Source organism: Hydra vulgaris, chromosome 13 (genome assembly GCF_038396675.1).
Source record: "Hydra vulgaris chromosome 13, alternate assembly HydraT2T_AEP".
NCBI classification, from domain to species: domain Eukaryota; kingdom Metazoa; phylum Cnidaria; class Hydrozoa; order Anthoathecata; family Hydridae; genus Hydra; species Hydra vulgaris.
The window spans coordinates 42,634,632-42,655,176 of record NC_088932.1 but is presented as its reverse complement, the minus strand read 5'-3'; the positions used below and the strand labels follow the sequence as shown (position 1 = coordinate 42,655,176).

The window sequence follows — 20,545 nt, the reverse complement described above, 5'->3', positions numbered from 1 at the left end:
ATGATATTGCGTTTACGATTTTTCTGGGGTATTTTTTGTTTGACCTGATATTTGAGGGAGTAGTTTTTGTATCCGCTACTTTTTAGTGCTTGTTCATATTTGTTTTTAGATTGATTAAATATAACTTCGCTGGAGGAATTTTGCGATAGTCTGTTTGAAATTGAAGTAGGTAAGTGATTAATAATTTGTGGTGGATCATTAGAAGATATGTGGAAGTATTGAAGATTATCGTTGGGTTTTTTGAAAGGCTTATGGATGTTTTGGGCTAAATTGAAAGTTGCATCAAGGAAGTTAACTGACTTAAGATTTGTTTTTATTTCTATTTGAAATCCTACGTCTTTAAACTTTCGGATTATATTTTTTCGGATTCACTCCATTTCTTGGCCGTTAGAATTGCGTATTATCAACAAGCCATCATCACGGTAAAGCCCTATGTCGGTTTTTATAATTATATTAGAAATTCGTTGAGAATGTAGATCCCAACAAGTTCGCAAATTTCAGCGCCATCTAGCTGCCCATTGTTACATCAAAACTTTCATGGTTCAATTTTTTTATCTATGTGTTATTGTTGTAGTAGAGGAGGGATTTTCGGCTATGTGTTATAATTCTAAGTTGTTCGTCTGTTATTGTGGTGTGTTGTTTTGCAAAGGAAACGGCTTTATTAAATATTTCTGTAGTTATAGATGGATAAAATTCATTTATGTCGAATTGGATGAAGAAACAACTATTTTTGTCTTCTATGCCGGTGAACCAATTAATAACGTCGGTGGTATTTTTTCATTGGTTTACTTTTAAGCTATTTCTTAAGTATGTGTTAGTAATGTCTAAGATTTTTTCCATGCTTTATATAAGGTTACTTTCTATATATATATGTTTGTGTGCCACAAAATTTGAAATCAATTTTTGAAAGCTTTTTTCTCAACCAATTTTGCTCAAATTTTGCAAACTTAATCATTTTCGATGACAATACAAGGAAATGGAAAAATTTGACCAAAAAAAGTTAATTAAGTTAACAAAAATTTAATTTGTATTTCCCCATACATTTTATTTATTTGATATGAATTGCGTATTACGTCACAAAAATCATTGATTTGCAAATTATTTGCAGTTTCGAAGACATTAAAGCGCAGCGATTCAAAACCTATTGTTTTTTAAGTCTTAAGTTATTAAGTTAAAAAACAATTTTTAAATTTAAAAAAAAAAAAAAACAGTAAATTTTCCTTCTACAAAAGATAACAAAAAAAGAATTTCTAGGCCTAATAGAATTCTGCTTGCATAAAGCATGGATTTGAAAAAAGAATTTTGTTTTGATTTACTAGTTTGCTTATTATTCCGATTTCGCTTTTTGCCGGGTTAATGAGACGGCAAGCAGGTTTTGATTGAAAGTTTTCTTTATGGTCTTTTAAGGTGATAAATGCTGGAGATTTTGCTAGGTATTCTATTCGGTTATTTAAATTTAGTTTTAAAGCTATTTGGTTGGCTTCTAGGTTGACTGATTATTTATAAATTATCCGGTGCTTTTTTATAGGTTTTTGTAACATTTTCGTTCATCAGTTTATTGTGACTTTCAGCAGACATTTTATATAGATTATTGGTTTTATCAGCAAATACGTGAACTTCTTTGCTGGTTACAATTTTAAGGATATCTTTTTTTATTTTTGTTTGAAATTGATCGTTTATGTTTCTGAATTTAATAGATTTTACTAAATTTAAAAGGTCATTTTCAAAGTAATTTAGCTCGGTACATTGAGGTGGTGTTTTATCGTAATTATCGTTTGTTTCATTGTTTTGTTCGTTTTTCAGAAAAAAATGAGTTTTCCAACGAACTCTTTTTATGAAACTTTCTATTTTTTCTTTTAATTTGATATTATAATTTGTTTTTCCCGTTGTGGGTATGTTTTTAAGAGAATAATCAAACTGGATGTTATCCATTGTTGAATATACAAATATAGAGTGCTTAACTAACAACTATTAGGAGCGTAATACTTACGTGTGTATATATATATATATATATATATATATATATATATATATATATATATATATATATATATGTATATGTATAAATATATATATATATATATATATATATATATATATATATATATATAGATATATATGTATATATATATATATATATATATATATATATATATATATATATATATATATACATATATATATGTATATATATATATACGCTTATTGGGAGTATGCATTGAAAATTAGTGTTTTTTTAATAAAAATTAACAGTTTATTTCGAGAAGACTACAAGATTATTCAAAATACTGTCCATCTTTTAGGTAGCATGCAGATTCTACGCTAGAAAAAGTCTTGGTCTTTTGATGCGATCCATTCGTTGACCTATTTTTTGGTATCATCATAAGAAGAAAATTACAGCCTAGCTAGGTCATGTGCCATTGACCACAATAAATGGTAATCAGAGGAGGCAATGACTGGTGAATATGACAGATCCCATTTGAGGTTTTCCATGTAGTTTTTTCCAACATGAGGTTGTCATGTTGTCAAACGCGGTAGTGGTGTAGTGGTAGAGCGCTCGCTTCATAAGCGAGAGGTTCTGAGTTCGATCCCCACCACGTCTCTGGTAGTACCGCGCTCAACTTGTTTCACCGCGCAGCGGCCTCGTCAAGATTCGTGTTTTGGAGTTATAGAGTTGAGAGAGGGTTATAACCACAATTAAGTAGCCTCCTCGTCTGTAGTGGCCTTCTGGGCCTTGGGGAGGTGAATTAACAAAAAAAAAAAAAAAAAAAAGTTCTAATAAATAAATGTTTGTTTGTTCTTGGTTTTTTACTTATCTGTTTTCAGATTCTTATAAACAACGCAAATCAGCTAAGCAAGTTTTGTTTTATTTTTTAGTGCAATTGGGAAGAGCTGAAAGTTATTTTTTAGAGCAATTGAAAAGAACTGAAGTGTTTTTTAGTTACTTCATATGGTATAATTGATACTGATTTGAGTAAGTTAACTATTTTGTTTTATTTTATATTGGATTTATTTTATATTTGATATATATATTATATTAGATATATATTTTATGTATTTAACATGGAAAACTGACTGCAATTTGTTGACACAAAAGTTTATAAACATAAATCTGCCTATATTTCAATATATTTTATATTTTTCTGTGTCTATATAAATATTCTTTCTTAGAAAAAATAATAGAAAAGAAAAAATAAATAAATTCCAGCATATTTTTACTTTAAAGTAATTATATATATATATATATAATTACTTTAAAGTAAAATATGCTGACTGACTTTGCTTTAATTTTTTATACAAGATTTTGCATTTATTATTTTTGTTCATTAAGGTAAAAATAATTTTGTGCATTGTAGTCTAGATTCTTTGTTAATTAAAAATAATTGATGCTAATAAATATCGTTTAATATTTTTGATAAACGACTTTTGTATATAAACATATAAAAAGATATGGATTTCAATAAACCTTAAAATTTAAATAAAGTCTTTGATTAGAAAAGAACACAATTTTTAAGATTTTTTTATGTTTATTTATTTAGTTGTAACAATAGTAAGATTACTGGTAATATGTTTAATGATAATAGTGAAATTGAAATAGATAGTATTCAGGCTCAACGAAGTTAATAATGTAAATGCTAATAGGCAACTTGAAAATAGTTGTCAAATGAAAAAAAATAGATCTAGGCAGGATGAAATTAATTGTTGCTGAAATGTAAGGAATGCTGCTTGGTGAGCAGAAAACTTACTTGACAGAATTCAGTGTCAAGCAGTGTTAATGTCTGTTAATTTGATTTTACTTTAGACACTTTAGAACAAGGCAAAGTATGAGTTTAACTATTTATAGTATCAATTAATATTTTTAAATTTAATTAATTTTAAGTCTTTTTTATAGTTTCTATTATAATTATGTTCTTTTTTTCATTTTTTTTTAGCGTGTCTTCCCTTTGTCATCTCTTGATTAGTTAGGTTACTGTTGAAACATTTTTGTAAATTTAGTATGATATGAAATTTACTCTATTAATCAATAGTCAACAGTTAGAGAGAAGCTGGAGCTTAATTATGAAATGCTGGAAATTAGCTTTTAATCAAGGTAAAAATAATTTTGTTTACTGGTAACATAATAAAACCAGTTAATACTATTTATTCCGTGTTTTTTTACTTTGAAAACACTTTTCTTCTCTCTCTCTTTCTCTCTCTCTCTCTCTCTCTCTCTCTCTCTCTCTCTCTCTCTCTCTCTCTCTCTCTCTCTCTCTGTCTCTCTTTCTCTCTCTCTTCGATGAGATGGAGATTTAATAAAACTTATGTAATTACTGAGATCTTACGTATTTCTTAATACCACAAATAATAATAACAAATATTTTACGAGTTGCTTGCTATTCTATAATATAGTTGCTCAAATTGTTTAACTATAATTGTCCCTTGATTGTTCAAATATTGTAATAAATAAAATCTTTTTAGTCCAAGTATTTAAGTTAATAAAATATCTTATTAAGTTGTGGTGTTATTTGCCAGTGTTACTACATTGTGTTGTCTAGCCTTTTTATAATCTTTTTTAATTATTCTGTAGACACAGAATATATATTTTCTGTTATTATTATCCCAATTCTACTAACAATAAAATGCAAATAGTACTTTTGTAAATAAAAATTGTAATTTTTTATTCATTTCTTTTTTTAGGTATTTGCAGGCTTTACTTGACTTTTCTTTTTTGCTACCTGTGTTTTGACAGATTTTAAAAAGAACTCAACTGATGTTAATGTGGTTTTTATGTCGTTAACTATAAGCAATGACGTTGCCGATAGGGAGTCAAAGTTGAAATATTTATAGATAAATTTGTATTAAATTTTTTAGATAATATATCAAGTTACTAATGTGTTTTTATTGTTATTAATGATTTAATAACTCATAACCCGTATTACAGGTTGCTTACTGCTAGTCATTATCATTATATTATGAATTCATATTAGTTAATAAAATTGTATTGAATATTCTCTGGTTATCGTGTTTTATACGTGTTTAAATGCGAGTTTGATACTCAGTTGGGGTCGTATTGTATACCTGTCTTTATACGCATCTGGTGTCAATTTTTAATGCGCATTCGACACGATAAAATGGCTAACATACATTCGTAAATAACACGTATTCTGGAAAGTTTTAAATGCGCATGTAACACCAGGAAAATATCGTATTGAACATTCTCTGGTTTCGCGTGTTTTTTTTTTACGTGTTTACAAGAGTTTCAAATGCGAGTTTGATACTCAGTAGGCGTCGTATTGTATACCTGTCTTCATACGCATCTAATGCGTATTTCTAATGCGTGTTCGACACGATAAAATGGCTAACATACATACCACAACGATACGTAGTTAAACGAGTTTTTAATGGGCATTTACAACTAAATTTGCCGACTGGGGTGTTTTTGGAGTAATTGTTCAGCTTTACGTGAATTTACGTGAATAAAGCAAAATCTCTCAAATTTTTATTTATGTAAAGCTGAGCAATTTACTCCAAAAACGCTGAGTAATTGCTCAGCTTTACGTGAACAAAAATTTCATCAAAATTGGTCAAGTTTTTATTATCGTAAAGCTGAACAATTACTTCAAAAACGCTGGTGAAAAGCAATTGCTTTTTTTTATTCACCCTAATAGATCAGTCGTTATCTTGTTATTGTTGTTTAACATTGAGCTATTTTTGTCTTTTGTTATTGCGACTAAAATCAAAATGTCTCATTCAAAACCAAGTGCAAGCAGAAAACGTAAAATTGAAGATGAAAAAATAAATTTTCGATCAAAATAGAAAGTGCTATACTTTTTTACAAGCATTAATGAAAGTCTTATTTGTCTAATTTGTCAACAAAAAGTTAGTGTGCCAAAAGAATTTAAAATTAAGAGGCGCTATAAAACTCATCACGAAAATTTTGAGATTTATCAAAATGAACTAAAAGCCAAACTAAAAAAGCAACAAAATATTTTTCATTCCGTGAACAAATCAAATGAACTCGTAGTCAAAGCAAGTTATAATCTGGCACATTTAATTGCATCTCATTCCAGACCTTTCATTGAAGGTGAATTTATCAAAAAATTGAAACTGCAAAGATTCTTTGCCCTGGAAAAATAAAAGATTTTAACAACATAAGCCTTTCAAGAAATACAGTTAGTGAGAGTGTAAATGACATAGCAACAGATTTGAGAAGTCAGTTAACAAAAATCTGCTAGGATATTCAGACCTTTTCAATTGCTGTTGATGAAAGTACAGATGTCAAAGATGTTGCTCAGTTGTCTCTTTTTATCAGAGGCTGCAAAAACTATGAAACTACAGAAGAACTTCTAGAGTTGATTCCAATGCATAGTACAACAACAGGTGCAGACATTTTTTGAATATTGAAAAAATACCGGACAGGTATAAACTTCCAATTACTAAACTTGTGTCTATAGTTACTGATGGAGCACCCGCTATGATTGATTTGAAGATCTTGTTGGTAAATGAAATGAGAAAAAGATAAAAAAATTTTCATTCACCAAGATTATTCAAGATTCATCAAGATATTATGCGGAAAAACAATTTATATCGATTATGTGATTAAAAAAATAACTTTATAAGAGCGAGAAAACTAAATCATCGTCAGTTTGCTTCAGTGTTGAATGAAAATAACAGTGAATATGAGGATTTACCATATTACACTGAAGTTCAATGGTTATCATGTCACAAACCACTCAAAGCATTCAATCATCTGAAAACTTAAATGTTTAAATTTTGGGAAACAAAAGGGCAAGATATTTTAGATATAAAAAATTCCAAGTTTCTTCAAGATTTAACTTTTCTAGTTGGTATCACAAAACACCTGAATGATTTGAACATTATTTTGCAAGGAAAGAACAAATTGGTCACCACAATGTTTGATAATATCAGAGCTTTTCAAACCAAGCTTTTACTCTGGAAACGCCAAATTGAACAAGAAAATTTGGTACATTTTGAGTCTATGAAGCTGCAAGACCAAAATTTTATGTTCAGCAGCTACTCAAAAAATACAAACAATATAAATCAAGATTTTGAAGTAAGGTTTCAAGATTTCAAAAAATGTGAACCAAAGTTTCCTTTGTTCACCTCACCATTCAACTTTGACATTGAAAAAGCGGAAGAAGATCTGCAAATGGAATTAATTAAACTTCAGTGTGATTCTGTTCTCAAGCAACAATTTACTAATGTTGGTGTACCCAAGTTTTATTCTTTTTTACCACCACATCAATTTCCCAAGATGATTCAATTTCCATGTCAAATATGTCAAATATGTTCAAAAATGGCATTACTTATCTTTGTGAGCAACTTTTTTCACACATGAAACGAAATAAAATCCTTGAGAGGTCCAGGTTTACTGATGAAAATTAAATTAAAATTGACATGAAACCAGACCTTATCAAGTTTTTAGGAAATAAAAGATGTCAAATTTCTGGAAAATCCAAACTTTTATAATGTTTGTTATTATTATTACAAAATACTACTTGTTCATTTTTATTGTGTTCTTGTTGTGTGAAATAAATAATGCAAAGTTAAACTTGTCTACTTTTTTAAATAATATTGCAGTGATTTGATAGATTTTAAATACATTTATAATCTTGTTTACTTCACATTAAACCTTAGCAAAAGAGCAGTTTGGGTTTAAGAGTTACACTTCATTCATCAGAAAAATAGGTATTAGCTTGAGCGGTCCTCACAACATCTCCTTAGGCTAAAGAGGCCCCCATATCAAATTGAGTTTGACATGGCTGACATAGATTGTATTTTTTGTGGTGATTACTTCTTGATAATTCAAACAGTTCAAAAAATTACCACTCAAAATTTAAGAGAGTTATCCACTTCGATTACAGCTTTTAAAGCTTACAAACTACATTTCAAAGTCTTTTTTTTACCGCATATTTTGACTTGCTGCTGAAATAATTAAACTACAACGACTGAATTACAATTTAAAACCATTTTCGGTTTCGTTCTCCATCTAGCTAGTCTATTATATCTCTTTGATTTATTTTAAATAATATAATAACTTCATCGTTATTTTCTCATACAAGTAGTAAATTTGTTTTAAACAAGTTTTTTAAGTATTTCCCGAATTGTATTATTGATTTTTTTTTATAGTTACATAAAATAATTATAGTCTATTTATATATTTTTTGCAATGCAAGGTTTTTCTTTTTTTACGCTTCAAATGTCGTTAAGAACGTTAGTGTTATGTTTCCAGAAGTTTTAATTAGGCAAAAAACAGTTAATAATTCTGATCGTCGGTTTCATTGGTGTTATGCCTCAAATAAATCCGAAAATTTAAAACTTAGACGTTTATCTCAAAGTATAGATAGTTGTGCTCACATGCAAACTTTGGTACATAAAAAAAAAGAAAGGAAACTAATTACACTGTTGGAAAGTTTTGAGAGAGAAAAGGTTCGATATGAAAATGAACAAAACAACAAAAATATTTATCTTCAATTGCTAAAAGAAAATATAGATAAAAATGGTGGTGCGTCTAAATATTTGCTTTCTTCAAATATATTGAATGTTCGATCAGACAAACCGAAGAACAGCTCAACTTTTTGTAGTTCTGTTTTATCAAAACATAAATACATCAATTCACAACTCAAACGTCGAGTTGCAGTGAGACAAGTTGTTCCGTTTTACTTGTATCGTGATTATCGTTTTAAAAATCATTTTGATTTATACAAAAAAAGCCAAACGGATTTCTCATTACATTGTAGTAAAAATGATCTTAATAGCCGATCATCAAACTTATGTTGGTTATTTTCAAATCAACAAAAACCTTCTTGGACATCAAGAAATGCCTCAAAAACGGCCGCATCAATGTTAAATAATAATGGAATGCCATCTGAGCTATGCAATGTATCTGTTTCATCTCTTAAGTCACTTCCGTGTTCAACAAATAACAGCATTTCTTTAATAAACGCTCAGTCGAATTTAACACCCATTGAACGTCATGAACTAGTTATGTATCGAAGCGGGGTCAAATCTGGAGAAGATAGAGAGCTAACTAAAATTTTAAATTTGTCGCAAAACAAAAGCGAAAACTTTACTTATGAAAATTCTCTAAAACTAAGAGACATATTAATAAAAAACTTGAAAAAGGTAAGTTAAAATGATTTTTAAAAAAGTGTAAGCTAAAGTGAACTTCGTTTTCAATGTTATTTTTTTTTATGTTTGCCATCTCTTAGGATAATGCTTCATGTGATAACATTGATGAGCTATTGGATTCTTGCGATGAAGGTCAAGTTTACCCTGCATTTCAACCAGGGTTCGAAGAAACCTTTGAAGATTTCCGTATGCTCAGAAAATGCAAATATGTTCGTCTTTCAAAACTCAATTGGGACAGTTTAAAAGATGTGACCATGGAGCGTCTCTCACGAAAAAAGAAATAAATCAAAAGAAATAAGAAGTTAACAATAATAGAAAGAAGTATTTTTTTACCATAATAATAATCTTTATAAATGTAAATGCGTTTAAATTTTATCTAGCTCCCGGCGCAATAAATTGAGATCAAAAAACTAAAAGACAAAACTATAAAACATTTTTTTTACTCAAATGGACATAAAATCTTTTATCTTCTATATATATAAAGGGCAATGTGTGTGTGTGTTTGTTTGTTTGTTCTCTATAGAAATCCAAACCGCCGGACCGATCTCGATGAAATTTGGCATGGGGGTAGTCCTCGAGGGGGAGAAGGTTCTTAGCTGGGTTTTGACCCCGTACCCCGACCTCCGGGGTCAGGGGGGCCCAAAAATGGGCCCCCTGACCCCGGGGTCAAGGGGACCCCTTTTTTGGGCCCATTTTTGTGTACAGACATCAGGTAAGCCAGTTTAAATATTGGCCCGGGCAACGCCGGGTAACTCCAGCTATATATATAAAGGGCAATGTGTGTTTGTGTGTGTGTTTGTTTGTTTGTTCTCTATAGAAATCCAAACCGCCGGACCGATCTCGATGAAATTTGGCATGGGGGTAGTCCTCGAGGGGGAGAAGGTTCTTAGCTGGGTTTTGACCCCGTACCCCGACCCCCGGGGTCAAGGGGGCCTGAAAATGGGTCCCCCTGACCCCGGGGTCAGGGGGACCATTTTTTGGGCCCATTTTTGGGCCGATTTATGTGTACATATATCAGGTAAGCCAGTTTAAATATTGGCCCGGGCAACGCCGGGTAACTCCAGCTAGTACTATATAAAACTTACAATGATAAGAATATACAAAGAAAAAACAAGACACATTTACCAAAAAAGTTGACATAAAATACCATTTTTACTATTAAAAAAATGAAATTTTTTTAATAGTAAAAATGTTCGATTTGTTAAAATATTACTTTTACAATAAAGCATTAAAGTTCGTGAGAATAAAGAAGTTTAGGTCTTGTAAATAGCGTGGGCAGGTGGGATAATGAACCTCGCCTTTATTGGTAAAAAAAAATATATATATATATTTTATAAAAGCATCAATTTTTGCTGGCTGGCATGTTTCAATAGATAAGTGTTACGCTGAATCAGTGTTAGATTATGGTTAGTATTACATCGGCATAATATGGGCTGTTCAGTGGATCAATGTTAATATTAGGCTACATTTGGCCAAACTGAACATCATAATTGAAAATATTTACTGAGTTAGTGTTTACTACAAAAGAAAATCTCATCGAAAAAGGTTATTGATTAGAGAGTCAAATTACCTAATCAATACATTAACTGAAATTAATACCCAAGTCTGCTGTAGACAGGAGCAACTCAAACTCTAGCTGAAGTTGCGCCTGTCCATCTACAATCTAGGAAAGCGTAGTTTTTCAAGATTGTAGATGAACAGGCTAAAAATTTTAATAGTTTAAAAGTTTGGCGTTTCTAGTTTTGCTTCCGTTCGACAGGAAATTATTCTAAAAGTTTAGAACATTTTTATAAATTTTTCAAATAGATTTATCAAGAAACATTGTCTCTAGAAGATTATATAAGTTTCATTTAGTTTTTAAGTTACAAGCATTTAGAGTCAAAAAAAAAAGTTCAATTATATAATGACTGTTTTTTAAGAAAACCATTGTATAATAGAATAATTTTAAGAAATTCTCTTTTTCTAATAGAAAGCGGAGACCATTTGCTTTTTTGCGCAGCGGTTTTCATTCAACCTAATGTCGGTAAGATTCGCCTGATTCAAAATCAGAATCAGATAAGTAATCCGAACTTAGTTTAGCGTTAATGCTTATCTTTCTCTTTTCTGTTTTTACTTCCTCTACATAGCATTGAAAGTTATTGCTTGGAGATCCATTCTATCTTTACATAATTCATTCATAAATTATTTATTCATTCTTTACATAACATTAAAAGTCATTTCTTGGAGAACCTAGTCTTCTAACATTCATTCCTTACATAACATTGAAAGATATTACTTGTAGATTCATTCTTCATCTCTGTACTTCTTTATTTTCGCTTATTTCACCTCTTTAAAAAAAATTTATTACATATTTAAATATAAACTGAAGTTTACCATGAAAAGCAAAAAAACTAGAAAGAAGTTTTTAACAAAAGTTTAAACAAATTTATCAAACAGACTATATAATCAGTATCTTAAGTAAACGTGCCGGTTGAGAATCAGCGGAGTGTAACGAAAAAAAATATTTTAAGTTTAAACAAATACTTATTATTGTATAAAAAAGTATTTTTTTAAACTTTAAATGTATAATAAGTATATGTATATGTAATATAGTTTGAGGATAAAGTAATTTGAGCACCCGTGGCGCAGTGCTAGCGTACTTGCCTCAGTAAAAGGATCCGTAATTCAAACCCCAGCTCTGGGCAATTTTTGTGACATCGGTGAGGAAGGAGGCGTAAACTTCCAATTAAATGCTCATCTGCGGTGCTTCGTGATAAGACTGTAAGGATTTCTTGGGGCACCTTAATAAAATTAGAAAAAAAATGCAATTGTACACCTAATAGCCTCTAGAAACAGAATATACTTTAGATTGGACACGAAAATGCAAAAAAAGGTTATAAGTCTTTAATTCTTCAAATTTAGACAAAAATAGAAGTTACACCATGCAGACAGGCGAAAAAAAAAGCAATAGAGTCCAGAGGATCCAAACAATAATTTTTTGAATCATCTTGATTATATAAGAATCCTTTTTCGGTTTTTGAGTTTCGTTTGATCAGATCTTAATTATTTCGGTTAAAATCTTTTGGTTCTGTGATTCCTCTCCAAAAAGTAAGTTTTAGGAAATTTTCAAACTCTAATTGATTTATAAAATTTTGTTTTAAGTTTTTTTTGGCATCTTTCAAGAAATAGTTTTTCTCAAGATTTTTTATTTTTATTCTAATATTTACATTGTTTTCCAGTACATTGAATCTTGCTTTGATCCATGGATATTTTATTTTAGCCATGATTGATGTCAACAAGCTACATTCACACTTAACTCATAGCATCTATCAATCTTTATGTTTGACTTTAGAGGGCAGCATAGAATTACCAACTTTTTTGTAATTTGATCTGGAAAATTTGGTTAACAATATTTAAACTTTCCGTTCGTGTTGGAAGTTGAGTTTTTAAACAAGTTTTTGATAAAATAGTACAAACAATAACAACAGCATAAATTAACATTAAATAAAGTATATATTAACATTAAATAAAGTATAAATTAACATTAAATAAAGTATAATTTAACATCAAATAAAGTATAAATTAACATTAAATAAAGTACAAATTAACAATACATAAAGTACAAATTAACATTAAATAAAGTATAAATTAACATTAGGTAAACATTGTTATCGAACAAATTATAATGGTGTAATGGAACGGCGTCAACATTGAGATAAAAAGTGAATGTTAAGCATCACTTATTAGGTAACTAAAAACACCTTGAAAATTTATATAACTTTTAATTTTTTTTATTGCCGTACAACAACGCATAACTGAAATAGCTTTATCTATAATCTGAAAAGTCTTCCGAGAAGATATCAATCCATTTTTTGTACAAAATCTTTTGATAATTCATATTCATACTCGTTCATTTGAAAATTTTCATATTGTTAAATTTAAACTTAAAAAAAATATTTTAAAATTTAAAACAACGTAGGTTTCATCTAACTTCTTAAAACGCTTTTAATACTTTTAGCTTGGAAGTTAAGCGAGAATGAAGTTTAGTGAGAATGAAGTTCAGTGAGAAATCAGTTTAATTTTAGTAGTTATCCATTAATTTTATTTTTCGAAGGGAAAGATAGGGGAAGGAGTTAAAAGACCAAACCTAATCCTCGAGTACATAAATGATTAAATCAACAACAAGGTACATATTATTAAACCTTGAAATATTGTTAATTTACCGCAAAATTCTTAGCTACTTTTATGCTCTTAATTGAGAATTACAAACAAAATATATAACAACAAAAAATGTATAACAACAAAAAATGTATAACGACAAAAAATATATAACAACAAAAAGTGCACAAGTTTTGCAAATTTATTGTAATCATGAATGAAAAATAATAAGGCCAATACGAAAATATGTATGATTTAAAAAACAAAGTATGTAGTTTAGGTTCATTTTCTTTTTATCAATATAGGTTTACATTTGACTCTCCCTCAACGTTACAAAAAACCTCAATTTTTGACTAAAAACATGACCTTTTTTTCAAGAGTAATTAAAAAATGGTATGTTATAAAACCCATTTTCTATATTATTGCTCCAAATCTAGCATGATACAAATTTTTTTTTTTTAATTTCCTTAAATTGAACCACCATAATATTTATATATAAACATATAAAAGATGCAAATTCTAAAACATTAAATACCTCTGCTAGAAGGCTCTTGATTGAGTAAAGCTAGAGATGGTGTCTTAAAAAAAATATCATGTTAATCAGATGTTAACTGCATCTAGCTAGTGTCTTGTAGAAGGTCTCTTTATAAATCTTTAAATCTTTATCAATAAAAAAGGTTTAAAATTTATTGAACGTAGTTTGTAAAAATTACTTCATTAAAAATTAAAAATCTTAAATTTATAATTAACTTTATATTTAAATATTTATTTATAATTAACTTTATATTTAAATATTGGTGATAAAGCCAGACTTTATCACCAATATTTAAATATAAAGTTTTATTGTTTTAAGTATTTTAGGATAAACACCCTATTTCAATGAATATTTCTAAATTTTAAATTAAGACAAATTTAATTCATTATATCAGTCAGTTACGATGCTGTCATTTACGTCATAAAGTGAAGGAGATTTATATCGTTTTAAGCTTATTAAAGCTGTTTCAAATTATTTAAATGTTGATTCCTCATTTTTAAGTTAATTTTTATTAAATTAGTATTTAAATAAATGGTTTATTTATATTAGGAATTTTTTTATGGTGGTTATTAAGGTGCTCCCAGAAGTCTTTATGGTCTTATCACAGAGCACTGCGGAAGAACTCTTAACTAAGAAAATCACGCCTCATTCCTTTCCAATGTTGTTTATTGGGTTAGAGCCGGCATCGAACCTCGGAACTATTGGTTCTGTATCCGTTGCGTCAGTGCAGCTTTATATAGCTTTTTTTGTAAATATATTTACATATAGGTCATATATTCACAAAAAAGTTGTTAAATTTATTTGCTATATTGTTTTCATGGTCAAAAGTTTTATTATTTATTTAACGTTTAGAATTTTAGACAACACAATTTATTGATTTTTGGGTTGCCAATTATTTTGTTTAAAATTTGCCAATTATTAAATTTCAAGTCTTATTTGGTACTGATGACGTCATACTCACTGCTTCGATTTAGAAGTTTTTAGTTGACCTAAATGGTACTTTAAATGTTTCAAAAGATAACAATACTTTGGGTGGGCATGAGATGTATTCCATTGAAAACAAAATAAAAAGCGTTCGTTTTTGGGATTTATACGCTTTTTTAAATAATCACTTTGTAGAAAAAATTTTAACTCAGTGGCAGATCCAGCCTTTTTTGGTGTTTTAGATGCTAACTTTCAAACATAAACTCAAAACATTTATATGTTTATACTTGTGTAAAATTATGAAGTTTTGTAAAAATATCGAAATGATTGGAGCCTGGGTACAAAAAAACCCTTGAGCTAAAAGTTCATAATTTTTTCTTTTTTTTACTTATCTTACCTAAAATCAATATTTATAAATAAATAAGCAATATTAAATATGTACTTTAAATGGTCGTCATTTTTGAACGCTAAAAAATCATTGCACGAAGTTTGAAATTTTTTTTATTGAAAATGAGTTTAGTTAGAAATACTTAAAAAAATAATTTGTTAACTCGTTGCTCTCACGTTTGGGGTAGAGGGGAAATTTTTGTGTTTTTTTTTTGTTCCCAGACTCCAATCATCCCAATATTTTGAAAAACATCTTTATTAGACATAAACCTATAAATGTTTGGAGTTTACCTTATGTCTGGAAGTTTGCTTTTTCAAACACCAAAAAATGCAGAATCCGTATCTGTCTTAAATGTATAAATAGGACTTGGTTGTTATTTTAAGCTTTATTTTGGATCAGAAAAGATCTCTGCATAAAGGCTGTTTGAAAATTTACTTTACGTTTAGGTAATAAAATTTAAATATTTTGCTTAAGATTCATCAAATAACAGCCTTAACAAGACGAAGATTTCAAAGAGAAAACAGTAATATTTGGAGATCAGTTCTCTCCCATCTAGAGTTTGTTCAACATGTAAAAACTGTCTTCATTTAAAAAAGGTTAAACAAAAGTTTCTCTTCTCTAAAGATGTGCAAAAACCCATTTTAGAAATATCTTCAGTAACGTTATTTTCTATAAAAAAAGAAAATGGATCTTCCCATGTCAGCAAAGGATTGTATAATGACTGAGATACGTAAAGATTTGGGTCGTGGAGGTTTTACCGCATATATTACATAAGCAATGTTGCAAATGTGGATTTAACTCATTATTTAGCTCTGATATATCTATGTCTTCATCTTGTATTATGGTTATTGCTTCTTTTATGGTAGTGAACATTGCAAATGTCCACATCTTTGAATCAATTTTTTTCATCTTACTTTATTTCTAAATTGTTGTTTAGAAACTACTAAACCTTTTCTAAGCTTTTTTACTGATTGGCAAGTAAAACAATCATCACAGTGTGGTTACCACTTAGTACAGAGACCAAGGGCAGTTGATGTTTTTCTTGAAAGCACATCGTTCATTGTACAATAATATTTTTTACACATTTTTGGAGGATGGACAATTTCCAAATCTGTCAATTCAACATGAAACAGCTTCTCTAATTTTACATTAAGAATTTCTCCTATAAAATAATGCTTTTTACCAAGTAACTGTCCACAAACTCTGCAAATGAGTTTAATATTTTTGTTGTGAAGTTCCATTTTATTTAATATTAGACTATATAAAAAAATTGTATTTATATATATATATATATTATAAACAAATTTATTTTTTACAAATCCTTGTAATTCATCCATATTTATCAACCAATTCCTATTTATTTATTCTCTTTTTGAGATCTCTTTCTCTATTTATCTTTATATATATATATATATATATATATATATATATATATATATATATATATATGTATATATATATATACATATATATATACATATATAAATATATAAATATATATATACATATATACATATATATGTGTATATATATATATATATATATATATATATATATATATATATATATATATATATATATATATATATATATATATATATATATATATATATATATATATATATATATATATATATATATATACGGAAAGGAGTACCGTAGCAACAGGTTACAAAAAGTTAACGATTAAGATTTTATTTTCACCCTGCAAAAAAAATTGAATAATAAAAATAAGCAAAAAATGCAAAAAAGATAAAAGTTTCATCTTGCTGAATAAATAAAATTTTTAAAATTTTTACGCTCAAAATTTTTTTAAAAAAGGTTTAAAGATTATAAACAAAAACAGCAAAAGTAGCTTTAGCTGAAAGTAGATTTTATTCACATTCAGTTGTCTTGTATTTTATTTAAAACATTTCTTAGTACAGCTGCAAGTTATTTTCACAATAATTTCATTTAAAAAAATAGTTAAAAGTCTATTTAATTATCTAAAATTAAACAAGTTACTCGTTGTCAATGATAAGTTTTTAAAAACGTTGCATCCGTAGCCATTATTAAAATTCTAAATTATTTTTAACTCTACTGCGCTTGCGTATAATAACTTTCCACTTATTTCTAAAGTCTAAACGACCGTGATTTAAAACAAACCACTGATCTCAAAATATAACTGGATAGCTGGTTCTATTGTTTTTTCCGAAAAAATTTGAAGCTAAAATTGGCCTCCCAAGATGGCGGCGATTTAAGTTCCTATCGGTGAAACCGATTTACATTTAAAATGGCTTTATCAAATTACAAAGAAAAATAATTAAATAAGCTTATAAATTTGTTAAAAATAAAAGAAAACAAATAAATTTTATAAATATTAGAGAAAAAAAGAAATTATTTTCTTGTATAATTGAATTTATTATTAAATGGCATTTACAAATTTAGTTAAGTCTTATGTATAATATATGTACCTTTTTGTTTTTAGTTTCCAATGCTGTATGCTAGAAGGTTATTAACATAACAGTATGATAAACGGCAATCATTTCTACCCTCTATATTTTCTACAACTATATTCTCTATTTTTTGTAGCAAGATGCCATTTTGTACAAATGCTACATGAATTGTTAACTGAGTGCTGTCAGTATACAAAAACTTAGGGGCTCCTTCTAGAATTATATTATACTTCAATTCTAATATTGCATAAACTATGTGAATAAAATATTATTAAGTGTCACTTATACTGGTAAAAAAAACCCAGGTCTGAATTATAGTTATTTATAACAACTTTTAAAACAAATAAAAAGTAAATAATAATTTCTTATAGTTTGAAGGATAATCTCTCAATACAATTGAAGAAACAAATGTATGTAAAAATACATTTGTTTGAAAAAATTTATTTATATCTTTATATAGAATGTTCAAAACATTACCTCCTCTTTGAAATATCTCCTTAACTTTAATTAAATATCCTGCTTACCTGTTGTTAAGTATTATGGTTATATATTACAGCTTGTTGATTTTTTTATATTAATGAACTGTAAATAGCTGTTAAATAATTTTATAAATATGTTGTTGAGTTTATTTGCATAATAGATTGATTATTTGACATTAAATTCAAGAAAATAATTTGATAAAAAATATCATTAGTCTTAAAGAGATTACTGCTACACAAATGATCTTGTATAATCAAAAAACTGATTTCATTGGATATTTGGCAGCAATTAAATCTGCTTAAGGTATTTCTTTACTGGGTTGAAAAAGGAGGTTCACCATTAAATTATTTATTTTCATATAAGCTCAGTCAAAACCATCTAGACCTCTTTTTTGGTGCTGTGAGATCTGCAGAAATGTTTCACAGCAATATCAATTGCCAACAATTCACATATAAATAACTTTTTATGCAAAGTACCCTTCAATTTTCAAATGAAAACTGCAGCATCAGAGATAAAACTCATATATATGTTTTAGATGATTCCTTTGGTGATTTTAGTACTAAAATATCTTTGACTAAAATTGAATTAATAAGAAAATATGATTTGTTGGAGAGAAAACCAACAGTTAGTGATCACGATAATGCAGATATTCCAAACTGCAACAATCTATTTGAATACAAAAAAATTTTGATCTCATATATTGCTGGATATGTGGATAAAATGACTTCAAAAAAAATATCCTCATTAAATGTCAGAAGGCACTAGTACTCCCTTTTCATTTAAAACAAAATAGCTTTTTAAAATTCAAAGACATAGGAGGTTTGATTAAACCAACCATAAGTGTTATTATCATATGCAAAGAAACAGAAAGGTGTTTCCAAATTAATTGGTTGTTTTAATAGATTGCCTCTCCAAATTGCCTTTCCAAATGAAATTGGAATTCAAAATGCATTAGCAAGTGCTGCTTTAAGATCAGTCGATTTCTTGAAAATAATGATTGATTTAGCTCCTCATGTTTGACTCAACTATAAGTGATAACAATATATTTTCCTTGTTTTAGCTCATTTGGCAGTTTGGCTGCCAAATTAACTAGAAATATATATATATATATATATATATATATATATATATATATATATATATATATATATATATATATATATATATATATATATATATATATATATATATATATATATATAGTTTGTTGGCTTAAGAAAGAGCGGAAGGAAAAAAGTGATTCTTACGCCAACACATACGTCACTTTTAATTACTTTTGACTTTCGTCCAACATTTCCGTGTTGGACGAAAGTAAAAACCAATAATTTAATTACAAAATAATAGTTTTTTAAAAAAACAACAAAAACGCAAATTTAAATTACCAGAATTTTTTTAAAAACATTCTGAATGTTTTTATAACATTTTGAATGTTTTTAACAATATAAACAATGTTTTTATTTTTATTTTTTTTAATAAAATGTTTTTATTTTTATTTTTTTTACTGTAAATCATGCGCGGAATGTTGCTACATCGACTATCTTATAGCCTGACTCGCAAGGGAGTGCTGCTACATCGACTGACAAATAGCCTGACTCGCAAGGGAGTGCTGCTACATCGACTGACAAATAGCCTGACTCGCAAGGGAGTGCTGCTACATCGACTGACAAATAGCCTGACCCGCAAGGGAGTTCTGCTACATCGACTAAGGGTTTGGTTGGGGCAGGCAGTCTATCATTATTAAAAAAAAAAAATTCCGGTCTTGCATTTTATTTTTTACTTTTTGTCAACAAAATATCGAAAAAACTTTCGGACAACATCTAAGGGTTCTATATATATATATTTACATATTTATATATATATATATATATATATATATATATATATATATATATATATATATATATATATATATATAATAAAATAATACAAGACACAAATAACTACATAAAAATTTTTTAGAAGGAACCCCTGAGTTGTGTGTACTCACAGAGCTCAGCTAATAGTTCATGCAGCATTTGTAAATTTGTGATATCTATTTGAAAAACTAATTTCATAATAGTTTATTTTAAAAAGATATTTAGCTGCCTACCATGCAGTTATGTTATTAATCTTCTAGCACACAGCATTCGGTAGTTAAAAACTAAAAGGTGCATAAATTGTATTATAAACAATATTAAACAAATAATTTATAGTAAAACTAAAATTAAAAGAAAGTAGTTGAATGAAAAATAAACAAAATATGAATAACATTATTTCAGTTTTTCAAACTTGAAATAATTATTCGAAAGTTGTTTGGAAATTGTTAACTTGTATAACTACTACTAGTTTCTTATTTGTTCTAATGTTAAATAACTAATTCTTAATTGAAAAAACTAAAAAATTTTATCTTATTTAATAACATTTACTTATCTTTAAAAAAGCAAGATATTATACAAACTTATTGTTTAGAATATATTTTGTTAAACAATACATAATTTAGAAACTTACGTAAATATGTAATATTGCCTTTTTTTT

General features: G+C 28.0%; 2 protein-coding genes across 2 annotated transcripts; both read left to right on the top strand.

The window, feature by feature from the left end:
* The first annotated feature begins 6,742 nt into the window (after window positions 1-6,742).
* On the top strand, window positions 6,743-7,339 carry LOC136089900 (general transcription factor II-I repeat domain-containing protein 2A-like). Its single transcript, XM_065815999.1, has one exon. It carries the CDS (start codon window positions 6,743-6,745, stop codon window positions 7,337-7,339), a length of 597 nt encoding a protein of 198 aa, XP_065672071.1.
* Window positions 7,340-8,180: 841 nt separating this feature from the next.
* Window positions 8,181-9,492, top strand: LOC136072497 (uncharacterized). Its single transcript, XM_065815553.1, has 2 exons — window positions 8,181-9,126; window positions 9,213-9,492. The coding sequence occupies exons 1-2, from the start codon at window positions 8,224-8,226 to the stop codon at window positions 9,414-9,416; spliced, it is 1,107 nt and encodes a 368-aa protein (XP_065671625.1). The 5' UTR covers window positions 8,181-8,223; the 3' UTR covers window positions 9,417-9,492.
* Window positions 9,493-20,545: the final 11,053 nt, after the last annotated feature.